Below are 21,081 nucleotides of genomic sequence, written 5' to 3'. Positions count from 1 at the left end.
GAAATGTGATGAAGCACCTGACACAGACAAGCAAATTCAGAGAAACATAATCAACTGGACAAGGGCATTCCCTCGCATGATTAAATGTGATTGGCTAGGATGACCCTTCTCAGTATGGTCCCATGTTGAGGTACGCAGATACCATATTGGATGCTTACAGGGACTACAATGGCTGGGTTTGGCTGAATTACGACGAATGATTCAAGGACAAAATGGAAGAGAATCATTTTATGTCATGGGGCACTCAAGACGTCAGGCTCTGGTAAAGCAAATAACGAATAAGAAAGCCGACGCTGGGGTTTCTACATGGTCTACACAGAGATCGGGTCAGCAAACAGCCTAGCCTGGGCAGGCCACTACAGGCACTCATAATAATGGCACCTGTTGGAGATAGAATAAATCATCTTGCGGCTTCCAAGATTGTAAGTTCAAACATGCCTACTCGATCTCTCTTGCCCCACATCCAGCCTTGAGATGTCTGAAGAGGAACAATTCAGGGAGCACTAGCAAGTCAAAATGAATACAGTGTGTTTGAGAAGGCACCATCTCAGATAAGTCTAGACACGATGTTGGACTGGCTTAAGCATTATCCAAGGAAGAATGAGGCACAGAAATTGATCAACGATTTCCAGGAGGGTATTATCATACCTTTTCAAGGCAATATCCAAGGCATTTGTGTTGGTAACACCCCTTCAGTGGCAAGGCATGCAGACAGTGCAACAGAAATTGGATTCAGAATTGGCAAAGGGCAGAATAGCAGGTCCATTTGAGATTCCACCTTTCAGCGAAATGATGCTTTCCCCTTTGGCTTTCGTGCCAAAGAAGCAGCCGGGCAAATACAGACTAATTCAGAACCTGTCTTAACCTCATGGAGCATTGGTGAATGATCACCTGCCAGCCAATGAGTGCACAGTGCAGTATACATCGATAGTGCCATAGCAATACTCCGCAGGTGCGTCAGAGGGGCCAAGACTGACGTCTAATCCGCTTTCTGGCTTCTGCTTGTTCACCCCAGCAGCTTCCCGTTATTGGGTTTCCATTTCAGGGGTGCATATTTTGACAAATGCATGCCAATGGGGTGCTCAGTGTCATGTGCCTATTTCAAGCTCTTTAGCTCTTTCCTACATTGGGCTACAGCATAGAAGACTGGCCTGGCGAACATCGTGCATTATCGCAACGACTTTTTGTTTGTTGGTCACCATGACTCTCAGGTGTGCTCGTTTGTTGTCTGCATTCCATGGCCTAGCTCACAAGTTCAGCACATCGGTGGCGCATGAGAAAACTGAGGGTCCAACCACAATAATCAAATATTTGAGAATTGAGCTGGATTCAACAGAGATGGTGTCCAGATTCCCTTGTGACAAACCTCTGAAGCTTCAGCTCTTGCTGGGACAGGCGCTGTCAGCCAAGAAACTGACTTTGGCATCGGCACTCTAACCTTTGCATGCAGAGTTATACCGATGGGGAGGGTATTCTTGCAGAGACTGAAGGCAACAACGGCAGGTGTCAGTCTGAATCACATCAGGATCACGCAGACAGTGAAGAATGATTTAGCCATATGGCTTTTGTTCCGAACAAGTTCAATGGAACATCGATGTGGCAGGACCCGTCCATCTCTAACCATGACCTGGACATATATTCGGATTCGTCGGGGGTGGGGGATGGGGCTTCGGCATTTATTGTGAAGGTTCCTGGTCCGCAGCGCAATGGCTTTCAGCATGGGTCGAAACAGGCCTTCCTCAAACTCTTTCCCATCCTTGTTGCTCTGGTTATATGGGGCGAGAAACTACATAACAAGCACATAACATTCTGATGTGACAATATGGCCCATAGTGCAGGTTATAAGCAGGCAGTCTGCCAGATGCCAAGTTGTTGAGGGAGGGGATCCTCACTTGTCTTTACCTGAATACGGTAATACGGATGCATCATGAGCCAGGAATCCGTAATGGTATCGCTGATGCGCTGTCATGAGCTAAATGGGATTTGTTTTGAAAACAGATACCTGGAGAAGATGAGGAAGGAGTACCAGCACCAGACAATCTATGGAGCATTGGATTGACAACACCAGAAACCTCTTGCAGAGATCGGCAGCCCCGGCTATGAGCAACGCGTATTGCAGAGCCTACGAAATCATGGTTGAATTTCTTAGTGAATGGGGTTGGGTCAAGGGGCCCCAACTCCAGAGCTTAAGGACAGAGGAATATCGAGGGGTACAGTATCAAATCAGTTGGTGGAGTTAGCTTTCTTTTCGAAGGCCCAGGGATGTGGTGACCCAATTAAGAGCTTCATGGTGAAAAAGATGTTGACAGTGTGGGCAAGAAAGACGGGGCCACTGCTCGATTCCAGGCATCCAATTATGCATAATTTGCTGATTCAATTATGGCAAATTCTGCCAACTATATGCAATTCCGACTTTGAGGTCAAGCTATTTCAAGCCACATTCTCGCTAGCATGTTTTGGCACCCTACAAGTCAGCGCTGGTGGCCACTTCCAGAAAAAGACATGGGTTACCAAGGTATCCGATCAATCCATGCACATAATCCTTCAAAGGTGGATCAGGTGGGTCGGGGCTCCAGGTTTTACTTAAAACACGCAACGTGGCAGGTTACCTGTCCAGTATAGAACCTACTGACTTTCTTGGCAGTGCCGGCAGGGGGCATTTATTGAACCACGCTGATCATCTTCCTCTCACCAGTTATCAGTTTTCAGCCATCCTAGTTTCAGCCCTGATCGCAGTAGGGTGTAACACCAATGACTTCAGGACCCATTTACTTAGAATAGGAGCAGCCACCACACAGCTCAAACAGGGTTGCATATCGATACCATACAAAGAATTGGCAGGTGGAAGTCAGATGCAGTTTCTACGTACATTAGAACAAACTGTGCATGAATATATAACCTGCTTCTTCTAATCTCTGTTCGCAAATGAATATCAGGGTCAAAGAACCGCCTGGATTCTCAGACGCTCCTTCGTCCACTGGGCAGTAAAAAAAGGGCTTCAGCACGCACACATGGGTCACATCTGGGACTGGCCACCTGGGATGAGCATATATTATGGATGGGAGAAAGAGGAATGCCCTGGGACCAGCTGCTGCCTTTTGCAAAACTCAAGAAGGATATGCTATCCAAGCCTAATGTCAGTTATACCTAGGGACCTGGTCTTGCATACAGTTGATTCGCCGCATAAAAAAATGACAAGCAAGTTGGCTGCCTAGTTTCCTCATACATGTTTGATGTAATCAGGAATTATTCACTGGATAAAATGGAGTGACAAATTGTGGAGGAGGGGTAGCAAAAAGATCAACTGCCAGTTGGGCAAATGGGTGCAAAAGCTGGGCAGGCGACAGATATTACATGAGTGGGCAGATGAGACCTGTGTGGGGATTTTTAGGCCTGATAGAATTCATCTTTCCAACCTGGGCTATGATCTTTTCAATAACGCGATACAGGAAGCTTTAGAATGCATGTTCATGTGAAGAGACTGCAGCTTTATGTTGGGGGCATGAAGCAGGTGTTACTACCTCATGCTAGTGGTGTGTACATGAACCGGTGGGCCAACTCTGCCGGCGTTGGATGGCCCCCTTACTAGGAAGTCAAGGTGAGGGGGCAGGCACGATAGCTGTTTTGCTAGGAAACATGGCAGACAGCACTTGGGCAGACACAGTTGGTGTGACAGATCAAGTGGCTCGTGTAGGGAATTTCACGTTAATTATGTTTACAATAAAGCTGCGGCATCTACATCCAGTCTTGGTTCTCTGTCTCCTTTTGTTGTGAGGGTATCGCTTTCAGGTGGGGCGGGGGTGGGTACAGAATTATAGTAGATGTCGATGTAATGAACAGTGGATAAAGCACAAAATGGCTCTACTAATACATGAACTACTGAGAGCAGATTCTTTACTTTGAGTAAATCAGATGCTAAGAACATAAGAAATTGCCATGCTGGGTCAGACCAAGGGTCCATCAAGCCCAGCATCCTGTTTCCAACTGAGGCCAAACCAGGCCACAAGAACCTGGCAATTACCCAAACAAGAAGATCCCATGCTACTGATGCAATTAATAGCAGTGGCTATTCCCCAAGTAAACTTGATTAATAGCAGTTAATGGATTTCTCCTCCAAGAACTTATCCAACCCTTTTTTGAACCCAGCTACACTATCTGCACCAACCACATCCTCTGGCAACAAATTCCACAGCTTAATTGTGCATTGAGTGAAAAATGCTACATGTTTACAATCCGACAAGAGCATTAAGATCACTCCAGATGGGCCTTCTGGTTATTCCAGCAGTTCGTTTCTTTAGACTAGCTAAGTCATGGAAGAGAATTTTATTTATTTATTTATTTATTTATTTATTTTTACGGTTGCCTGACCAGTTTTATGGAACTCATTGCTGAGAGACCTATGGCTTGTTGACTGCACAAAACTTCTTAAGACTATTTTGACAGGCATTTACTGACTATTGAGTGTTATGGTTCTGGATATTTTAGATCCAGGTGGTTTTAAGGCTTAAAGACTTATGGTGATTTATTTCTATTGTTTTTATAATTTTAGTATGTTTGTGTGCCATTTTAATAGTTATTTTGGTATTTATTGTATTTGTTTGGTGTGCTGATTTTGTTATTTTATGAATGTTTCAATTGTGAGCTGCCAGGAGCTGTGTAGAGGTGGGAAATAAATATATAGAAATAAATAAGGTTGTCCTGTGCCCTCTTTTCTATCTACACTTCTTCCCTTAGTACTCTGAGTTTTCATGGCTTTCAATACCACATTTATGCTGATGACTCCAAGATCTGACTTTTTATACCACAAATTACATCATAAATCCAATCCCAAATTTCAGACTGCTTGTTAGACATTACTGCCTGCAGTCACCTTAACCCGACCAAGATGGAACTTCCCATTTCCTTCCACAAACCTGCTTCCATCCTCCTCCCTATTTTTCTCTCTCATCCCCTCTGTACTCTCGGCCTGTAACCTTGGGGTAATCTTTGATATGCCTCTCTATGATTATTCAAACTATGGCTATAGTGTGTTGGATCTTCCTCTAACATAACTAAAATCTGTCCCTTCCTTTCTGAGCATACTACTAAAATATTTATCCATTCTTATCAGTTCCTGCTTAGTTAGACTACTGCAACTAGCAGGCCTCCTGCTGAACCATCTTTAGGAAAATTAGTTCTTACCTGTTAATTTTTGTTCCTGTAGTACCACGGATCAGTCCAGAACAAGGGTTGAGCCTCCTGTCCAGCAGATGGAGACAGACCAAAACTGAAAGGGTATCCTATATCAGGACAGAGCCTACCCTGCAGCCCTTCAGTATAACCATTGTCAAAGCAGAAAACGTGAAGAGAAACAATAAGGAATCAAGCAAGTAACAAGAGAACTCGAGCAAACAACAACAGAACTCAAAATTTGAACAAGTGCAAAACATTAACTGGACTCTGTAAATGGACGCTCTTGCATGAATGTCCATGGTCATCATAAAGATGTTTCCGGTGCCTCTTATGTATCCTCACATAAAAAATCATTCGAAAACCTGCAGGAAAAGGAAAGAAACTGAGCAGACAGTAGAAAGTATAGGGAAGGGTGTCTGGACTGATCCGTGGTACTACAGGAATGAAAATTAACAGGTAAGAACTTATTTTCCTTTCTGTGTACGTACCCAGATCAGTCCAGACCATGGGATGTACCAAAGCTTCCCTAAACAGGGTGGGACCGAGACAGTCCCACTCGAAGCACCTGCCGACCAAAGGAACCAAAGACTGGCGCTTGGATATCAAGGCGGTAATGCCGAGCAAAAGTATGCAGCGACTTCCATGTAGCTACCCTGCATATCTCATGCGGAGAGAATGACTGACACACTGCCCAAGAAGTAGCTTGGGAACGCAAGGAATGAGCCTTCAGGCCCTCCGGGACCACCCAGCCCTGACAGATATAGGCCAACGCGATCACCTCCTTCAACCAGCGAGGAATCATAGTTTTAGAGGCTTGTTTGCCCCGGTTGGGCCCACTCCATAAGACAAAGAGATGATCCGAAACTCGAAAGTCACTGGTTACCTGCAGATAATGCATGAGAACGCGCTTCACATCCAGATGGCGTAGATCATCCCCAACCGTACTTGCAAGATCCGTGGGAGAAAAAGCGGGAAGCTCCACCGACTGATTGACATGAAAGGCAGAAACAACCTTCGGCAAGAAAGAGGGTACAGTCTTGAGGGAGACTCCCGAGTCTGAAAAACGTAGGAAGGGCTCCCGGCAAGACAATGCTTGGCTCTCCGACACCCGCCTGGCGGAGCAAATGGAGACTAAAAATACCACCTTAAGCGTTAAATCCTTGAGAGTGGAACGGCGGAGAGGCTCGAAGGGAGCAAGGCAGAGAGCCCGGAGGACCAAGTTAAGGCTCCACGAAGGGCAAGTGGAACACATTGGTGGCCTCAAATGTTTAACTCCCTTGAGGAAACGGACAACATCTGGATGAGACGCAACCGCATAACCTTCAAGACTTCCCAAAAGAGAGCCGAGGGCAGAGACTTGTACCCGGAGCAAACCGAACGAGAGGCCCTTAGAGAGACTGCGCTGGAGAAAAGAAAGAACCAGTGAAACCGGGGCCGAATGTGCCGAGACACCCGATTCCACGCAGACAAGCTCGAAAACCTTCCAAACCCAGACATAGGCGAGGGAAGTAGTCTTGCGAGCACGCAGGATAGTGGAGATGACGTCTTCCCTATGTCCCTTCTTCCTCAGTCTCCGCCGTTCAAAAGCCAGGCCGCTAGACAGAAGCGATCCGCCTGGTCGAAAAATACAGGCCCTGCCGGAGCAGGTACAGAAGATGACCGAAACGAAGAGGGCCATCCGTCGACAAGTTTACGAGATCCGCGAACCAGTCTACGGGCCCCTCGGGAGCTACGAGAATGACCGGACCCCTGTGGAGCTCTATCCTTCTGAGCACCTTGCACACCAGGGGCCACGGAGGAAACACATACAGAAGGACGTCGCGTGGCCAGGAAAGGACTAGCGCATCTACCCCTTCCGAACAATGCTCCCTCCAGCGGCTGAAGAACCTGGGAGCTTTGGCATTGTCCAAGGTTGCCATCAGGTCTAGGTGAGGAGGACCCCACCGATTGACAATCAGCTCCATTGCCTCGTCGGACAACTCCCACTCGCTGGGGGTCGAGCTGCTGGCGACTCAAAAAATCTGCTTGACCATTCTCCTTGCCCGCAATGTGAGATGCTGCTAAGCACTGCAGATGGTGCTCCGCCCAAGCGAAGAGCTGGCTGGCCTCGAGGGCCACCAGGCGACTCCTGCTGCCCCCCTGGTGATTGATGTACGCCACCATGGTAGAGTTGTCCAAGAGTACCCGAACTGCTCTTTGGCGAAGCAGGGGGAGAAAAGCTTAAAGAGCCAGATGGACCGCCCGAGCCTCCAGGCAATTGATGTGCCAGCAGGATTGGACAGGGGACCAGTACCCCTGCGTGGCCTGTGTCTGGCAGACTGCTCCCCAACCGGAGAGGCTGGCGTCCATCGAGACTACAATCCATTGCGGAGTCTGAAGGGATATTCCTTTCAGAAGGTGCTTGAGCGATAGCCACCAATGTATGTCTCTGATGGTAGAGTCGGAGAGAGGAAGCTGCACTTGAAACAGTTCTGACACCGGTTTCCAGCAAGAGAGCAAAGCTTTCTGTAAAGGCCACATATGTGCAAAAGCCCAGGGGACCAAGTCGATCATAGAAGCCATGGTCCCCAGAACCTGTAGGTAGACCCATGCAGTGGGGAGAGGCATGGAAAGGAAGTTTCGGACTTGATCCATCACCTTGAACGCTCAAGAGTCTGGCAGGATACCTTGCCGACCAGAGTATCGAACCGAGCCCCTAGGAATTCCAGGACCTGGGAAGGTCAGAGATTGCTCTTGGGAAAATTGACTATCCACCCCAGGGACGAGAGGAGAGCAAGGACGCGGTCCACTGCCAGCCTGCATGAGGTCTCTGACTTAGCTTGCACTAGCCAATCGTCTAGATAAGGAATGTGCAGGTAGGACTCCGTCCCGCCGGAGGGCGGCCGCCACCACCACCATCACTTTGGTAAATGTGCGTGGTGCCATGGCCAGACCGAAGGGGAGAGCCCGGAACTGGAAATGTTGGCCCAAGATGTGGAACCGAAGATACCTCTGATGTTCGGGATCGATCGGAATGTGCAGGTAGGCCTCCATCAAATCGAGAGAGGCCAGAAATTCTCCCCAATGAACAGCCGCTATAACTACCCTCAGAGTTTCCATCCGAAAATGGGGCATTTTGAGGGCTCGGTTGACCCTCTTGAGGTCCAAGATGGGGTGGAAGGAGTCGTCCTTTTTTGGAACCATGAAGTAAAGAAAATACTGGCCAGCGCCCTGTTCCCCCACAGGAACAGGGACTATAGCCCCTAGCCCCTGGAGTCTGGCGAGAGTCTGACATCCAGCAGCCTGCTTCCGATGACCGCACGGGGAGACCATGTACAGATCCAGCAGGTCCCAAGCAAATTCTAAAGCGTAGCCTCTCTCGATTATCTCGAGGACCCACTGGTCCGACATGATTTTGACCCATTCCTCCAAGAACAGGGACAGCCGACCACCCAAGTTTGGAACGGAGGAATTGGCCGGTTGAATCTCATTGAGAGGCGGGCTTGGACGCGGGGTGCTGTGGATTACCATCACGGAAGGCACGGCGCCCTCGAAAGGACTGAGCCCAGGAGGAATTTGCTCTAGAGAAGGCACCCCACACCCTGGGATTATATCTCCGCTGACCCCTGAAGCGGGTGCGAGTAGGGAAGAAGGTTCTCGCTTGTTTCGGGCGATCCTCAGGTAGTTTGTGGACCTTGTTCTCACCCAAGGCTTTAATAAGCTGTTCCAGGTCCTCGCCAAAAAGTAACTTACCTTTGAAGGGGAGCATGCCCAGCTTCACCTTGGAAGACGAGTCGGCCGCCCAATTACGGAGCCAGAGGAGCCATCTGGTCGAGACGGCGGAAGCCATCGCTTTTGCCTGGACCCAGAACATGTTGTAAAGGGCATCCACCCCATATGCTATAGCGCTTTTCAATCTTTCAGCCTGCTCTGCCTCCGCAGACGGGCGGTCCTGGAGACTGCACAGGGCTAAAATCGGAGTGGGGGGGTCTAAAAAATCTGGGTCCTGTGAGTCCTGCTGCCCTGAAATAGCAGCATCCAAAAAAGCCAAAATGGCCGCAGTTTTCATGGTTTGTCGGCCCGGGAACGGCGCGGCCATGCACTTGTGCAGCTCTGGAGGAGCCCGTACAGGGAACTACACTTATCTATTCAGAATTCAGCTATACTACTTATCTTCAACGTCGCTATACCCAGGTAATTCCTCAAATTGCTATACTAGTTCCCAATCCACTTCCGCATACAGTTCAAGCTTTGCTTACTTGCCTATATAAGCATTTACTCTACAGCTCCTCATTACTTATCTTTTCTTTCCTCTCCCTTCACCCTTCCCTGTGAACTCCATTCATCCAGCAAATCACTCTTATCTGTGCTCAACAACTTCTGACTCCACACTTTCCTGTGCTGTATGCCTGGAAAAGACTTCTTGAGTTTGTGTGTCATACGCTCCCCTCTCTGGCCATATTCAAATCCAGTTTAAAAATTCACCTGTTTAAAGCTGCTTTTAAATCTTAATTACTTTTCTACAATAAACACACTTCCCACTGACTCATTTATCATCTAGGTTTGTCTTGACTAGACTGTAAGCTCCATGGCACAGGAACTTTCCCTTATGTATATGTATAAAGTGCTGCATGTATCTAGTAGCACTTTAGAAATAAATAGAAATAATAGTAGCCCACCTCTCTTTTTGGCCCTGGGTGAAGACATAAGTTTGCCGCTTTTCCCTATCCACCAGTCTTCAGCTATCATCATAGCCCTGCCTGACCATCTCTCTCTGTCTAGGCACCACAAAGGACTGATGCTCTCTTAACAGCCCAGCAGGCCGCTGCTGTGCCTCTGGCTCCACGAGTCTGTTTCTCCCTCTCTACTGTCCTGTGCAGTGTAGCCAGGCCTCTTCTCTCTTTACAGTCTCACAGGTTTGTCTGTTCTTTTTCTTGTCCTGCACTGGGCTCTCTCTCTCCATTTCCTTATACCCTTCAATCTTGCTAGGCTCCTCAGGCCACTGCTGTCTTTCTAGTCCTGAGCAGGATGCTGGACTGCCTCTCTCTCTTTGCTTTCCCCCATGCATTTCTGCATTGCTCTGCTGTTCTTCTAGTCTTATGCTAGCCTGCTTCTCTTTTCCCAGTCTCATACTTGCTTCATTTTCCCATGCAGAGTTATCTGTTCTGATATTATGAAGTCTGCAAGTATAAAACAAATTAATTTTTCTGAAAAGAAATTAAGAAGTTCTTATAATTTGGGAAAACATTATAGCGCTCAAAACATAAAAATTGGCTCCAGGCATAGCCAAATAATCTACAGTACAAAACCTTAAAGTAGCAAAAACTGAACAAATTGCTAATCAGTTATGACAAAATTGCTGGCAGAATTAATTTTTAATGAGATTTCTTACTGTGTGTAGATCTGTTGAAAGTTTTTCTATTGAAGGTTTGAGACTTTCAACTGCTTTCAGGCCATCTTGAAAGAAACTGAAAAGGAAAAATAAGGTAACTAGAAAAAGGACTTTTTTTTTAGTTAACAAAATAATGCTCTAAAACAAACCTGTTGTATCATATTTTTGTAACAATAGTACTCTTCAGGCATATCCTTAGTATGTCTATTTCCTTGAGGACTACTGATATACATAGAATTTATGGCAAAATAACCAAGAATTTAACAAGCAAAGATTACATCCAAGATTATATTCTGATAAAGCGTTATAAAATATTTTAACTGAAATAATGGGAAAATATGCTCTCTTTGCTAGTGTCCATAAGATAAGATCCTAGCAGAGGCACAAGTACCTTGCTTCACCTCCACACAAATTACAACTCGCACAACATGGGTAGTGCGTACAAATGGCCAAAGCCTTATTAATATAACAAAATCTAATACACATTCTTTTCCTACCAGTTCTCCACCGAGCCAAGGAGGAAGAAACCCTGCATTTCTCTGGTGGCCTTGCCCATCTGCTAAGACTCCACCCCCTTCCATCCACTCTGGTTGGCTAGCCTGCACCCAAATCACCCCTTACTCCCACGAAGCCTGTTGCATGCTCCGTACGTGCAGGAAGTTAACAAAGGAAGCCAGAAGGGGCAGGTGCTATCTGGAGCTCTGTGGCGCCATGGCCAAAATCGCCTGGCTGAGCACTGAGCTTAAAGTTTATTTTGGGAAATTGCTAAGGTAGTACTTTAGGATAAAGTCATTTCTTTTTGTCTGAAATGGATACATTGTAGCACATGAATTGTATTTTTTTGTAGGCCTAGATAGACAATCACAGTAATCCAATGAGGTCAGGATCAATTTTAAGATTCAGGGCTAAATTGTTATCAGAAAGCCATCTGTTAATGTGAGAAAAGCAACTGGAAAGCTTATCAAATGCTATACTAAGGGAAATCATGATAGGGAAAAATAAACTGTTGTTTGCAAACAGTTTAAAATTAATATCAAGCTGAAATAAAACAGTACAGAGAGGTAATGGAAATATTAAAAAGAACCAGGGAAAGAGATGAACCTTGAGGAACACTTATATCCAACGGTAATGGGCTAGAACTGCAATCACCAATAACTACTCGGTAGGAGCAATTTGAAAGGAAAGAAGAAAGCCACTGATAGACTGTAGATGTAATAACTAACTATGGATTGAAGTAGGCCTAAGAGAATAGAATGGTTACGCTGTTAAAAGGTAGAACAATACCGAAAGGTATTTAAGTCCAGAATCAAATCTCATCAAAACTGATTCAAAATTAGCTAGAAAGAGAGCTTCTCTGCTATGACAGGAGCGAAAACCATATTGAGCCTCATGTAGAATGGTATTTTCATCTTAAGAATTTCTGTAGTTGGGTGTTGACTACCTTCTCATGATTTTGCTAACATTGAAAGAGAAGAGCTTGGACAATAAATATTAAAGTCTGAAGGATCAGTTCCTGATTTCTTAATGATAGGATGAACAACTGCAAGAAGGAACATGTACTATAGAATTAATATAGTCCGCTAGATTTGATCTCAGTACCTTAATTAGAGCAATAAAAAGGATATAAATCAAATAGTAGGTGCATACCTAATATCTTTAGCACAAATGGCTAAATAGAATCATGTGCTCAAATAATTAAGACAAAGTAAATCTGCATAGAAACATAGCAACATGATGGCAGAAAAAATTACTTACACTTACTATTCAGCTCTACAATCTCTAGAACTCCCTCAGAACAACCCGTTTTTATCCTATGCTTTCTTCAACACAGATATTGTCCTCATCTCAACACCTCCACTGTGAGACTGTTCCATCCATCTACTACCCTCTCTGTAAAGAAATATTTCCTTAGATTATTCCTGAATAATACATAGCCTGTTTTGCTAGCTACTATCTGGAGTAACTCCTTTTGAAGGTGCAGTCTCCAAAATTGTTCACAGTATTCCAAATGAAATTTCACCAGGGATTTATAATGGGGCAATTTGCCTTTTTTTTTTCTAATAACCATTCCTCTCTCTGTGCCCCAAGAGTTTTTCTGGCTTTTGCCTTCACCTCATCCACCTGGTCTGACCACCATAACATAATCAGATATGATCATCCCCAGATCCTGCGCTTCATTCATGCACAGAAGAATTTCATCTGCTATACTGTTCTGCACCCTTGGTTTTGCTGCCCCAATGTGTGACCTGACATTTTTTAGCATTAAAATTTAGCTATCAGACTCTAGACCACTCCTCAAGAATCACTAGATCCTTCCCTCATGGTTTCAACACTTTCCTGGTTGTTTACCCTGTTGCAGATTTTGGTATCATCCACAAAAAGATAAGCCTTTCCCAAAAGTCCTTCCATAATAGTCCTTCCAAAAAAGCTGAAAAGAACTGGTCCAAGGGCAGATTCCTGTGGCACACCACTAGTAACACCCCTCTCTCCTTAAAGTGAACTCCATTTACCACTATCTTTTGTTCCCTCCCACGCAACCAGTTGCTAAACCTGTCGGTCACTTTAGGGCCCATACCAAGGACACTCAGTTTATTTCTAAGTCGCCAAAGCAGAACCATGTCAAAGGACTTATTGAAATCCACTTCATCTAATACCAGGCATTTGAACCTGGTGATGCTTCTGGGGAAAAGTTTACTACCCTTCTTGAAGCATAGCTAATTTTAAGACTTAATACATAAATATATAAGACCAAACATCAATTAAGCCCAGTATCCTGTTTCCAACAAGGGCCAACCAAGGTCACAAGTACCTGGCAGGATCCCAAGGAGTAGTTAGATTACAAACTACATATCTCCCAGGCGTAAGCAATGGATTCCTGTAAATCCACCTTAAAAATGGTTTATGGACTTTTCCTCCAGGAATTTGTGCAAACCTTTTTTAAACATAGCTAGACTAATAGCTTTCATCACATCCTCTGGCAATGAATTCCAGAGCTTAATTATACAGTTGAGTAAAAAATTTCTTTTATTAGTTTTAAATGTATCACCTGGTAACTTCATTGTGTACCCCTTAGTCTTTGTACTCTTTCAAAAAGTAAACTAATTCGCATTTACCTGTTCCATGCCACTCATTTTATAGACCTCTATCATATCTCCCCTCAGCCATCTTTTCTCCAAGCTGAAGAGGCTTAACCTCTTTAGCCTTTCCTCATAAGGGAATTGTTTCATTCCTTTTATCATTTTGGTTGCCCTTCTCTGTACCTTTTCTAACTCTACTATATCTTTTTTGAGCTGTTGTGACCAGAATTGTACACAATATTCAAGATGTGGTCACACCATGGAGCGATACAGAGGCATTATGATATTCTGTTTTATTTTCCACTTCCACAGAGGATTCAGAAATTACAAATGTACAGACAAAAAAATTGAAATTGAAACCCCAATAAGCCAGATATTACATGCAGTACAAAATTAGAAAACTACAAACAGAAATGCATTTCCTCCCATGCTTAAGTCAAGCTACCATCATTATTCTTGTGGAGCATAAGGGTGCTACATGGAGAATGCTGAGCTCCTGGCATTGTTCCTACAGAGAATGGGGGGGTGCTTTGTTAGTTAACACTCAGCCCCAACATCCACAAGAACAACATGGGGGCTCAGCGACACAAAAATAACATGTCCTACTCCACTCATGTGGTAGTTTGTACCCCCCCGACCCCCCCCAATATGTTGCCCAGCACCAGGGATCTAGCAAAGCTCAAGGAATGATCTAGACTCTAGCAGCTAAGATTTAATGCTAAAAATGTAGAGTCGTTCATTTGGCTGCAAAAAAACAAAGGAAGCGGTACTGAATGGGGTGAAGTTCTTCTATGCACAAAAGAGATGGGTCTGGGAGTGATACCAGATGATCTTAAGCTGATCAAATAGCTGGATAAGGTGACAGCAAAAGTCAGAAGGATACTTGGCTACAAAGGGAGAGGAATGCTCAGCAGAAAAAAAAGAGGAAATTTTGTCCCCATATAAGTCGCTAGTGAGATTTCATTTGTAATACTGCGTACTGGCTGGCGTTGATCCAGAGGGTGGCTACTAGAATGATCAGCTGTCTTCTGTTCTAAAGCATATAGGGAAAGACTTAAGATCTAAACATTTATATCTTTGAGGAAAGGTGGGATATAGATATTTATAAATAAGTCCATGTTTTCCATGCACAGAAGGCTGCCTTCTTTCAAAATAAAAGAGGCTCTAGAACAAGGGGATGAGAATGAAACGGGAGTAGACTCAGGAGTAATCTAAGAAAATATTTCTTTACAGAAAGGGTGGTGGCTGCATGGAACAGCCTCCCCATGGAGGTGGTGGAGACAAAGACAGTATCTTGAATTTAAGAAAGCATGGGATAAGCACAGAGGATCTCTGAAGGCATGGTAAGAATTGTAAAGCTGAATATTAGTGAGGATGGGCAGACTAGACAGGCCATAATGGTCCTTTTCTGCTGTCATGTTTCCATATTGCTAATATGTCCCCAACCCCTCTCTCTTTCCTCAAGCCCAGCAGCTGCCCTCTCCTTCCTCTTTCTTTCTCTCTCCTCCCAACTCCCTCCCTGCACCCCACCAGTGAACCAAGGATGGAGAAAATAAACTCCTGTTTTGGACACCCCCCCCCTCCCCATCCAGCCATTGACCCCCAGTCCCCTCAGCCAGCCTTAGAGCCCCAGTCTCTAGCCTCAGAGCCCCCTCTCAGCAAACTTCGAAAAGCCCCCCCTCCCCCAAATCAGCATTGGACCCCCAGCATCAGACCCCTCCAGCCAGCCTTGGGCCCACAGCCAGCTTTAGACCCCCAGCAAAAGCCTCAGCCAGCCTTAGACTCCATAGGCCCAGCCTTGGACCACCAGCCAACCTCAGACTCCCAGACCTCAGTCACTTACCCTGCGAGTTTAGCCGTGCAGATGCCTTTATTCTCGCACTGAGTCTTGTGAGATTCAGTATAAGGCTACAGGCGTCTGTACAGCTCATACTCGCAGAGCCATGCTATGGATGTGGGACTGCTCCCACTTCATTCCGATGCCTATACGCATATATATATATATATATACATATATATATATATATATATATATATATATATATATATATATATATATACACACACACACATATATATCTACCTTATAAATGGCCTGTGACCGACGGCCCGCAAATGCGCAGTAGAGCACAGCTCTACTGCGCATGTGCGGGCAAGGATGTCGATCAGAAAAAAAAAATGGCGGTGGGGCCGCAGGAGCGGGAGGAGAAGCAGCGCGCGGTGCCGCTGCTTCTCCTCCCCAGATCTGCCGGCAGATCTCGGGGGGGGGGGTGTCACTCCCGCGCCCCCCCCACCGAGATCTGCCGGCAGATCTCGGGGGGGGGGTGTCACTCCCGCGCCCCCCCCCCCCGAGATCTGCCGGCAGGAGCGGGAGGAGAAGTAGCGGCACCGCGCGCGGTGCCGCTACTTCTCCTCCCCAGATCTGCCGGCAGATCTCGGGGGGGTCACTGCCGCGCGCGCGGGAGTGACCCCCCCGAGATCTGCCGGCAGGAGCGGGAGGAGTTAATGGAGCCGGGTGAGGGTTGCGGGAAGTCGCGCTTACGGCGCCGGGAGGAAATGGAGGTGGGTGAAGGGAGGGAGAGGGGGACTGAGTGAGTGGGAGGGAGGGAGGGAGAGGGGGACTGAGTGAGTGGGAGGGAGGGAGAGGGGGGACTGAGTGGGAGGGAGTGAGGGAGAGGGGGGGACTGAGTGAGAGGAGAGGGAGGGTGGAGAGGAGTGGGTGGGGGAGGGGGGTGGTGAAGAGTGAGGGGAGAGAGAATGAGGGGGAGGTGAGAGACAGAGGGATGTAGCCCGTTTTAACGGGCTTTACGGCTTGTATATATATATATACACACATATATATATATATATATATATATACACACACACATATATATATACACACATACACACCTTACGGTGCAAAGGCTCATTTGAAATATAGGTTGTCATGAAAGTTTACTAATTTTCCATTTACCATAAAATAGTAATTATAGCAATAAATAAATATAAAAGATAAAGGAAACTTACTTGCATTCCGCGTGGAAATACTTGATCAGATTCTGAAGCAAGTCAACTCCCTTTTTAATCTTGATTTCATTTACTTTCAAGAGGTACTGTTAAAATAAAACACACGAGTTAACACATCTTTCAAAGCATCAGTATCACAAGAGAAGTAATGCAGGACCAGTGCTATATACTAACAGCGAAAAATACTCTTATGAACTTGAGGTAAGAGAGACAGAAAAGCTTAATTTGTATCCAGAGAATGCAGACAAGTTGCCTCTCATTTTACACAATTAATTTTCTCTCCATTTTTCCAACTAAATATGTAACCTGTTTCCAATACATGATTTTTTTTTTATTTTCAGAAATCCATGAATGATCCAGATTTCTGCAGTTTGGTAGTAAATTACTTAGCTGGCTAGGCTGTGGTTGTTTTACTCTTTGTGCACACGCCTGAATATTAACTCTAATATTTGATCTTCTGCTGTAGTTGTGGCATTTTGGTACATAAAAGACACTATATACAATGGGATACAAGATTCTGTTGAAGAATTTTGGCATACAGTTTGTTGTCTCATAAGAATTCTCCTGTCACTTTGTCCTTTCAAGATGGCATAGGCTTTAGATCAAACACCAGTCAATTTCTTATTTGGGCTAGTGACAGTCCTGCACTTTAGAATCTATTACATAGTGACTGTGGTTGTATCAATTTCTTTTATCTGTGTGATTTATTTATTATGTGATTTATATTCTGCCTTTCAGGCACTTCAAAGCAAATTACATTCAGATACTGTAGCTAGGTCCCTAACCCAGAGGGCTTACAGCCTGAATATGTACATGAGGCAAAGGAACTTGCCAAAGGTCACAAGAAGCAGCAGTGGGATTTAAACCCTGGCTTTCCTGGTCCGCAGCCTGATGCTTTAACTACTAGGCTACTCCTCAACTCTTCTGTTTGCCAATTTATTTCCAATTATCAATCGAGATTCCTATGCCATTTTCATTCTGCAGCAACAGCGTGAAAGAAAGTGTGTGTAAACAGCTTAAGTGGTATTTCAAATTAATAATAAAATCAACTGCTTAGAATATAATTCTAAAATGATTTTGTAGAAGGATCAACCCTGACTGGACTTTCTTCAGATAATTTGGACATATATGATTGTGAATTTTGCATTGAATCTGATGAGTAGTTGCTGTTCAAACCTTTTTTTTTTTTTTTGGGATACAGAGATGCACTGTTCCATAATTCAAAAATTAGTGCATTTCCTGATTTGTCTAAAGAAATCCAGAAGAGAAGGCAGGCTTTTTATTATTGTTTACACCACGGATAGGCAACCTTTTTGAAGTAGTATGCCAAGATTTAAATTTGGAGCCGCTTGCAATTTTTCTGGATAAATTCCTTCAACCATTTGTTAAAAAAACAAAATCATACGTTCAGGATACCACGCAAGTTTTGAAGAAGTTATCAAGTGTAACTTTGCCAACATCATCAGTACAATTGGTTTCAATGGATGTTATATCTTTGTATACTAATGTGTCTCATGCAGTAGCTATTGATGTGATTCAGGAAACTTTATCAACATTAACACATCGTATTCCATCCTCTTTTCTTCTTCAATTAATGTCTATGGTATTGAAACAAAATTATTTTCTTTTCAAAGATCAATTTTTTCTCCAAGTACACGGTATTGCCATGGGCTCTTCAGTGGCACCCACAGTGGCAAACTTAGTAATGAATCGATTAGAGACACAAATCATTTACAAATCCCCGTTTTTTTCTGAAGTACATGAATGGATGCATTATATTGACGACCTTTTTTTCTTTTGGAAATCAGATTTAATCCACTTACAACGGTTTCTTCAATGGTTGAATGAAATAGATGAAAATTTAAAATTTACATCATTAATATCAGATAAACAAATCCCCTTTTTGGATATACTTATTGTTAAAAATGGCATTGTGATTGACACGACTCTCTATCGTAAGGAAATAGACCGGAATAATTTGCTAAGATACCAAAGCTTTCATCCAAGAGCATTTAAGAACGGTCTTCCGGTTGGACAATTTTTTCGACTTAGACGAATTTGCTCTTCATTGGCAGTTTTTAAAAATGAAGCTTATGCTTTAGCAAAACGTTTTTTTGAGAGGGGATATCCTCTTAATGTTGTAAAAACAGCATACAAAAGAGCACGTTATTCATCAAGAGAATCTTTGTTAACATATCAAGATAAGAAGTCTATTTCCCAAGATGTATATGTGTTACAGTATACAGATAGAGTTGGGGAAGTAGTCAAAAGTATACATGCACATTGGCATATACTTCAGTTATATCCAATATTTCAAGAACATCCTTTAATTTCATTTCAAAGGGGATCAAATATTAAAAATTCATTAGTAAGAGCAGCTTTGCCTTCCTCTATTCCAGAAACAATCGGTATGCATACTATATGTGGAAAATGTGACATGTGCCATCAGTCACTCACCGGAGCAACTTGGACTAATCCTAGTACAAATATTACATATAGAAGAAGATTTGTAACCAATTGTGATTCCCAACAAGTTGTATATGTGATACAGTGTAACTGTCCTATGCTTTACGTTGGTCGGACATCTAGACCAATCAGAATACGATTGAGAGAACATAGAAGCAGATTAAACACCGGGAATATAGATGCCCCTATGGTCAAACATTGTATCGCTCAAGGACACAATTTTGTCGATTTACAATGGACCATTTTGGATATGATACAGGTGAACATCAGAAAAGGAGATATTCGAACTTCTCTTAATTATAAAGAACAAAAATGGATTTTTAAATTGGGTTCAGAATCACCAAGAGGTATGAATGATACCATCGATTGGTCATCATTGATTTAAAGACTTTTGGGAAAACTCATCTGGATTATACAATTCTGTCAAAAAAAAATTTTTCCAAAACTTTTTCTGGTTTTTTTCTGATTTTTTACACATCTTTAAAATCAGTACTAAAATGATCAAATTAGTGAATGTTGTAAATCAATATTTGAGACGCTGTCAAATGTTGATTTAAAGGGCCATTAAAATAGCTTTCCTGTACTGCTTCTGAAGAACGAACTCTCGGATTGGTCGTCCTAGAATTCAAATGTGTCTTTAAAAGTCAGTGTCAAAATGGCGGATCAACAATTGCCGCGTGAATTTCCTTGTGGAAACGCCGTAAGTCTATGATCCTGAAAGGAGGGATTGATATTTTAAAGAATAATGTTTAACAAATGTTTGTTTCAACTTTTTTTCAGTGTTTAGCCCCTGATGAAGAAGTAACTTCGAAACACCAGCGGTGTCGGGCCTTTTTTTGCAGAGCATTGAGACTTCGGCTCTACTGAATAAGATAAGCGCCAGATAAATGCCTTTCTTAAGATACTGCACTTTTCAAGTTGAAATGAAAGAAAGCAAATGAGCTTTTAGGACTTGGTGCGTTATTGAGAAGATATTTTGAGAAAGTGAAAAAATACACAAAAAATACAAAAAAAAGAAAAAAATGAAAAAATGATTTAAACTGCTAAAAATTTGCGGCAGTATGTTTATCATGGTTTTAAACAAAATATAGGTTACCCTATGATTGCATTTGGAAATGGGCAGCCAAATTGGCGATTGTACATAAAAGTAAAAGACGCCGGTAGGCGGAAGTGTGCATTAGCCCTTGTATGAGGGTATTCCTTAATTTCAAAACCATGAGAGTAATGTGACCTGCATTTCTAATAAGATTTAAATTGGGGCATCCTGATCCGCCAGATTCCTTTTACACAACTCGAATATTTTAATTAACATTAATTTTCAGATAAAATGTTCAAGAGTTATGTAAAAATGATTGAAACTGATATGTTTTTCCTCATGTAGAAACTAAATTATAAAAGGAGAAGAGAAAAATGTTTCTCACTCCCCTCCTCCTTAATACATCCCCCTCTTAGGAAAACTGAGCAAGGCAGGCTGCTATAGATCAATACACAGAAACTACATGCTAGTTAGCAAAATACCTCGCATCTCAGTGACACATGCAGAACCTCGCCAAATACAAAATGAGGTGACCATAAAAACAAACATGCAGACAAAAAAGTGGAAACTGCAACAAGCCAGATTCTGTATGCAATGCAACAATGGAAAAATATTAACATTACCATCCCTCATAAAACATCAAAAAACAAAATTAATATAAAACATAACACTAAAAACATACCAATAAAAAGAATATTTCAAAACAGACGAGGAACACAACAATATCCAATAATTAAAACTCACACAAATCTTTTTTAATTTTCCAACCATCAAAAAATATTTCAAAACAGCAGACACTATCCAATAATAATTAAAACTTATAAAAAATTAAAAAAAAAAAAACCCCTACTTTCCATATCTGGGAACTTTTCATTTCCAGTTACCCTCAAGACTGTCAAATTAGTTGGGCTGGGGGAGGGTACATACAAATGCTCTCTCTCTCACACATA

At 43.4% G+C, this 21,081-nt stretch overlaps 1 protein-coding gene across 7 annotated transcripts in view; it reads right to left on the bottom strand.

Moving 5' to 3' along the window:
- ASAP2 (ArfGAP with SH3 domain, ankyrin repeat and PH domain 2) overlaps positions 1–21,081 on the bottom strand; it is a 413,895-nt gene that overhangs the window by 204,426 nt on the left and 188,388 nt on the right. For all 7 annotated transcript variants that reach the window (XM_029595831.1, XM_029595830.1, XM_029595833.1 and 4 more), the window contains 2 exons: positions 16,630–16,715; positions 10,544–10,619 (listed from right to left, as the gene is read on the bottom strand). In XM_029595831.1, the coding sequence (XP_029451691.1) occupies positions 10,544–10,619; positions 16,630–16,715 (162 nt within the window). The remainder of the gene's footprint in view (positions 1–10,543; positions 10,620–16,629; positions 16,716–21,081) is intronic.

The sequence above is a fragment of the Rhinatrema bivittatum genome, chromosome 3 (assembly GCF_901001135.1).
Source record: "Rhinatrema bivittatum chromosome 3, aRhiBiv1.1, whole genome shotgun sequence".
In the NCBI taxonomy this organism is placed as follows: Eukaryota; Metazoa; Chordata; class Amphibia; order Gymnophiona; family Rhinatrematidae; genus Rhinatrema; species Rhinatrema bivittatum.
The sequence above is the reverse complement of the archived record's forward strand: the minus strand, read 5'-3'. Positions and strand labels throughout refer to the sequence as shown.